The sequence below is a fragment of the Chiloscyllium plagiosum genome, chromosome 2 (assembly GCF_004010195.1).
Source record: "Chiloscyllium plagiosum isolate BGI_BamShark_2017 chromosome 2, ASM401019v2, whole genome shotgun sequence".
Lineage (NCBI taxonomy): Eukaryota > Metazoa > Chordata > Chondrichthyes > Orectolobiformes > Hemiscylliidae > Chiloscyllium > Chiloscyllium plagiosum.
Window position 1 is genome coordinate 125,658,956 of NC_057711.1, and position 6,000 is coordinate 125,664,955.

Consider the following 6,000-nt stretch of genomic DNA (forward strand, 5'->3'; position numbering starts at 1 on the left):
TTATTCCATGAGGTCCACCTGGATGACTTTGTTGCAATCATTACATCATCGTTATGCTGAAGTAAATGTCAAGAAATTCAAATTAGCTTCTCAGTTCACCAACAGAGGCCTGGAAGTGCTGGTGTATGGGGTTGTGGGGAGGAAGGAAGTGATTTTTCCTGTTAACTGAAAAGGATGGCATACCATCCAGTACAGGCAGCCTTGACCCATTTGACAGCCTGGATCAATGCAGTGTCACAGAAAGAAATACACTTCAAGAGGAAGTGCTACCTCAAACTCATAAAACTACCAATTACCCTAACTCTGCCACTGCACACACATCACCTCAAGGCTACTGGGCTACAATTCTCACTATTGCATGCTTCATGTCTACCTGACAGTTCTGATCCACCTCATCCTTGCAAACTGCAAACCATTCTGTTTCCTACTCACTCACTGGGGTCACCTCACCCCTCTCCTGCTTCATCAAATAACTGCACTTCCACTCAATTGCATTACCACAATGTGACATTGTCAGAGAAATTGGTCCACCCCTCTGGATGGACATCACACTGACTGACCTCGCTGTCATAGCTGATTGTTAGTGCTTGACCTGTAGGGCTAACTGTGGCCCATCCTCATACTACAAAGTGACATATTTCCAGGCTCTGGAAGAAACAAACATCTGACCGACTAAAGTCCACCTCATAAATTGAATGAGAATTTGAGAGACCCTTGAGTGGCTCTTATGGTATCTCCTAACTGATTACAGTTTCCTGTGACCCCATTAACATGCTTCCCCTTTCACATTCTCACCTGGCCATTAGCCTGAAGCAAGTGCTGTGTCCCTGTGGCATAAGCTGATGGCACAAGCTGTAGATGTGATGTTGACATCGCACAGCAACATACAACAACTCGTCCAATCCCATAACTGCTCTATACTCTGAACTGTGACACGCTGTCACCTCTTCTTATGTGACAAATGCAATGCAAGGCACAGAAGGGGATGAAGTGCAAGCAGCAAGTTGGTGCGAGGTAATGATTCTCATTTAATGAGCATTTAATGATGGGCTGAATGGTCTCCTTCTGTGTTATGACATTTATGTGATTCTGAGTGAATATGCTGCCACCAATACTTGTACTATCCACTTTTGATACTTCTGGTATTAAGTGGTTCAGGATTAACTACTAATGAGCTTTCTTTTCTCAGAAAAGGCACATACTTCAGAAATAAGAAGTCACATATTACTCAGCATAAGAGGTCACATTAAGATTAGTTAAATATATTATACTTGGTAAAAGATTTCAGTATCTTCAAAGAGATACCAAACTAAGTTGCTTACATTACATGGTTGATAGCAGTAGAGGTAAGATTAATAGATTAGAACAACGAAAACTGAGAGCTAGAACTACTAGCTCAGCCCACGAGTCGAGAAAATTATCTATTTCTCAATAGGTGCAGCTGTACAAAGGCTTCAGAGTTAAACATATTAGGCTGGCTACCTTATACAATATCTGCCATTTATTATCCCTTACTAAACCTTTTATGCAGTTGGTTATAAAGACATAATAAGTTTATCACCAACACTTCTCCCTAGCCTCTGACTTCACAAATTCATTCTGACTTTGACAAGTAGATGATCTCCTGCTTGTGAAAGAATATTGAATATTAACATCTGGAAAAACTGCTGTGTCTTTTATTTCCTGCACATCTTCTGCTATAAAAAAGTATATAAACGCTGGCATTGGAACACCATTAAATATTTGACTTGTTTAAACTGTGAGATGGAAGACACGTATTTAGGCATGAAAAGTAGTCATCTCTTTCCCAACTTGTTAAAAGAAAAACCTAAATGAGCACCTCTCAATCTATTGTGTCATCTTTTTGTTGATAAATGTTCATTGTTTTTAATGAATTCAGAACTGAAGACACTCCTGTGGGTGAAGGATGAGAGTTCTTTCAATCTTTTGACATCAATGATTTCTTCACCAATAGGAATATTGAAGAGTTGCCAAATATCACTGTAGCTGATTTCATTTGGTGTATAAATGTGCATGGTTTCAGTGAATATTTTTATGAGACCTACAAAATTTTCTTCCAGCTGATATATGTCACGTTGAATGATAGATGTTTGGTACAATGTACTGTTTTCTATTCTCATTGAACCAACATTGTTTCTGTTATTTAAAGGTTGTTTTTGGGTATTGCACATTGTTTTGAAAAAGAAAGTAAAATGCTTGTGATAGAAGTGGACATTGCTTTTATTTGTTTGCTTTAATAAAAGTTTAAAACTTTGTCAATGCTTTGTTTTATTTTATACTTTAAGTTGTCTATTTAAGTTTAATGTTAAAGGTTTTGTAAATCTTTAAATTAGAAATTTTTCAATAGCATTTTAAAATTGTTTTCAATCCTATGAAGACTGGAAACTCTTTATATTGTTATATCTTCATTAGTTGAAGATTATGATATAAAGAAATGAGAAGGAGGACAGTTGTTAAGACTTTTCTATTTAGGGTCAAAGGATGAACATGTCAGGTGGATTGGCAGTGCTAAGTTGTCCATAGCATCCAGGGATGCGCAAGCTGGGTGGATTTGCCATGGGAAATGCAGGGTTAGAAAGATAGGGTAGGGGGTTATGCTTGGGTGGGATGCTCTTTGGAAGGTCAGTGTGTATTCGATATGTTGAATGGCTTGCTTCAACACCCTAACGGATCCTATGTTTCTATGATTTGTAAGAGTTTCTGATCCTTTTCAACAAGGTGGATAATTCTTATGATTTATGCTCCTTCCCCAACCAATTCGTGCCCTTTATAAATGAAATACATGGTAGTGTAGAATTTTTGAATCTTTAAGTAGCTTTGGTTGTACAATTTTTAAAAAATCCAAAATGATTAGTTTTAATAAATTCTTTCCCTGTTTTCAAAGGTTAGATTTTAATAAGATGAATTATATTGCTGGTTCCACAAATGTCCTCAAAGAATGACCACATTTTTGAAAGATTTTCATGCAGCTTAAATGACAATTTGAAATGGTTCAAGTGATGCTCCTTCAATAGATATAACAATTTAAGCCTCCTTTCAGATTCACAGTTAAGAACGTTGTCTAGAATTTGACTATTTTCACTCTTCCTCTTAAGGTCTAAACTAATGATATGGAGGTGCCAGAATTGGACTGGAGTGGACAAAGTCAGAAGTCACATGACACCAGGTTATGGTCCAACAGGTTCATTTGAAATCACAAGCTTTTGAAGCACTGCTCCTTCGTCAGCCATGGCTATACTTTTTTCAGATTTCACAAGTTGCTTTATTTTTTTTTATTTTTATATTTATATTTATATTTTTTTTCCTTCGCTCTTGCTGGACTAAGTTTGCTTTGGAGAAAGGGGACTTTGTGCTTCAGCTCTTGGTCCAGACTGTCTGACTGCTGCCAACAAGACGTTATAGAAGCTGACTGGACCTGTGCTTCCTTTTACAAACTGTAGAATTCTTAAAGAGGTATTCACTTTTTGTAACTTTTCTTTCCTCTCCTCCTGAGGTAGCTGTGGATTCATGAACTGCTGATGATTGCTTCAATGCAGAAGCAGTTCACATCACATTTGTACTATGTCGTAAGAGGTTTCCTCAGCTCATAGCTGATTTGTTAGGATTTCCCTCTAATGCAAAGGGTGCCACCAATCCTTCGCATAATATTAGTCTGCTAGCCTTACTAGTATTAAATAGTGATTGATTAACCTGTAATAAGTCTTCGGTTAAAGAGATACATACTTGAGCACCTCAAAGCAGTTTGTTAAACACTCACGGAGCTAGTTAACCATAATTTCTAAAAGATATTAATACCTGCTTATAGATATCAGGCTAACATAAACTACAAGATTGTTAACAGTTGACGAAGCATTAACAGGCTGGTACAAGCACAAACAGACGACTTGAATGGCTCCTCCCAGACAAAGTAGGTAAGTTTTACTCGACTTCAGAGTTAAACCTCTGGAAACCTCACATCATTAAGCAGGAAAGCTCCCATTTGAAATGAGCTTCAATGTCAGACTCATGTTGTATGAATACAAGAACATAAGGGCACATAACCGCATAAATAAAAGTGAAATACTGCACATGTCAGAAATCTGAAAGAAGTCAAGAAAATGTGGGAGAAATGCAGGAGGTCTGTTAGTATCTGTGGAGACAGAAACAGAGTTAACATTGAATCCCATATGCCTCTCCTTCAGAGTGATTTCTGAAGTAGAGTCATATCACACTCGAAACGTTAACAGAGTTTCTCTCTCCATAGATGCTGCCAGAACTACTGAATTTCTCCAGGATTTATCATGTTAATCTTTAAAGCCACAAGTCTCTCTGCTCTTCAGTAAGATCATGGGTGATCTTTGACCACAATTCCAGATTCCTGCCTATTCCTCATCTCCCTTTTCTTTTTCCTAGATCCCTAAACCTCTCTCATTCTTCATTATACTCAATGGCAGAACTCTACAGTTTTCTGTGGCAAAGAATTCCAAAGGTACCCAACTCTCTGAATGAATAAATTAGTCTTCTCAGCCTTAAATGCTGGCTTTTTCATCCCAGCATTAGGACCCCTGAGTTCCAAAAACTTCAGTCGGGGAAACAATGAAAGTTTTTGTTTAAGCAGTAAATTCTGTGGAAGCACTTCTTCATGGTTTCAATTCCCAACATTTTTTAAAAAAGTAGGCAGATGTTATTTCTTTTTTAAAAAATCATTTGACTGCACAATATTTGCTCCATTCTACTTCCAACACTATCCCTTTTGTGAAAGTTCAAAATAACAATATGCTTGACAGATTCTATAACCAGCTTCACACTGTTTTGCAAACCAACCATCCAAGGTAATGCAACCCCAGCATATAGTGCCAACATATTTTACAAATTAACAATTAGATGATAACAAGACAATATGCTTGACAGATTCAATAGCCATAAACCAAGTGAATCTTCTGTTGCTTCAACAAAGCTAGGAGCTGGCCTAGGAGTGGGTTCCAATCAATGCCTCCCAGTCAGATGCAAACAGGTACATATTTACCTTAAATTTTGTCTTCCACGTGTCACTTTTGTGATCTTTAGCCTGCAACCAATGCAATATTTACCACACCATCTTTTATCTTTGCCATGAGTAAAGTTTAATATACGTCTTTCAAAGTCAAAAAACAGCCTTTGCGGGTTTGCAAACAACACTGGGTCTTCGGTATCCAGTGTTGGACTTTGAGGTGTTTAATGCTAACATTTTCAACAACATGCAAGATGATTGTTTTATCAACGAATGTCACATGAGCACACTAATTCACAGACAAGTCAGACTTAGCCCATGCAGTTAACAAAGGAAGTCACTCACTTTTTCCAGGATGCAAATCTGCTTCTTTGTTTGAGCGTCAAGAATTTCCACTTCAACATAAGAAATTTTTGAATGCTTTTGCATTGCATATTGTCCAAAGTGGCCTGTTGTCAATACCATCTGGGATAAAGAAAGGAATGATTTAATCTCGTTTTGTTTCTCAGGTACCATACTCTCTTTTATAGCAGCTCTTCCTTTACAAAGTGCATGCATCCTTCCTGCTTAACTTGCTTGAAGCAGAGCTGATTGTCATAATTGTCTAACATTTAAATACAGGCAGAGGCGAACAATGTACCAAAAGGTCATGCAACATTCCATTTCAAGTATATAATCTTATCTGACATGACTGAAAACAGTGGCCCTCTAATCCTCTTCTATATTTAGCTTGTCACAGTGTGATGTGTCAAAAGTTCCCTTTTTTTAAAAATGGCAGAATAGCTTTCACAGAGGCTGACTACTTCCTATCCTTATCATTATGACTTCAAAGTGACAGCGTGATGCTGCATTATTGAGATATTCAGGGTAGCCAGAATTCAGAGATGAGATTATCCAAATTCCACTGGTATCGTTAGAATTCAAAGGGTTGAAAACAAAACCTTATACAGTAAAATATTCAAAATATAAATAATTTGGATCCCTAAAATGTTAATTAAATATTATTATAT

The 6,000-nt window shown here is 37.3% G+C and overlaps 1 protein-coding gene across 2 annotated transcripts in view; it reads right to left on the minus strand.

Annotated features, from left to right (window-relative positions):
• The window catches only part of LOC122563775 (trans-2,3-enoyl-CoA reductase-like), a 134,756-nt gene extending 129,166 nt beyond the window's left edge, over positions 1-5,590 (minus strand). The window contains exon 1 of one of the 2 annotated variants that reach the window (XM_043718005.1): positions 5,336-5,590. In XM_043718005.1, the coding sequence (XP_043573940.1) occupies positions 5,336-5,548 (213 nt within the window). In that variant the 5' untranslated portion in view covers positions 5,549-5,590. The remainder of the gene's footprint in view (positions 1-5,335) is intronic. The other variant, XM_043717998.1, reaches the window with a different exon arrangement.
• Between the last annotated feature and the right edge of the window lie 410 nt (positions 5,591-6,000).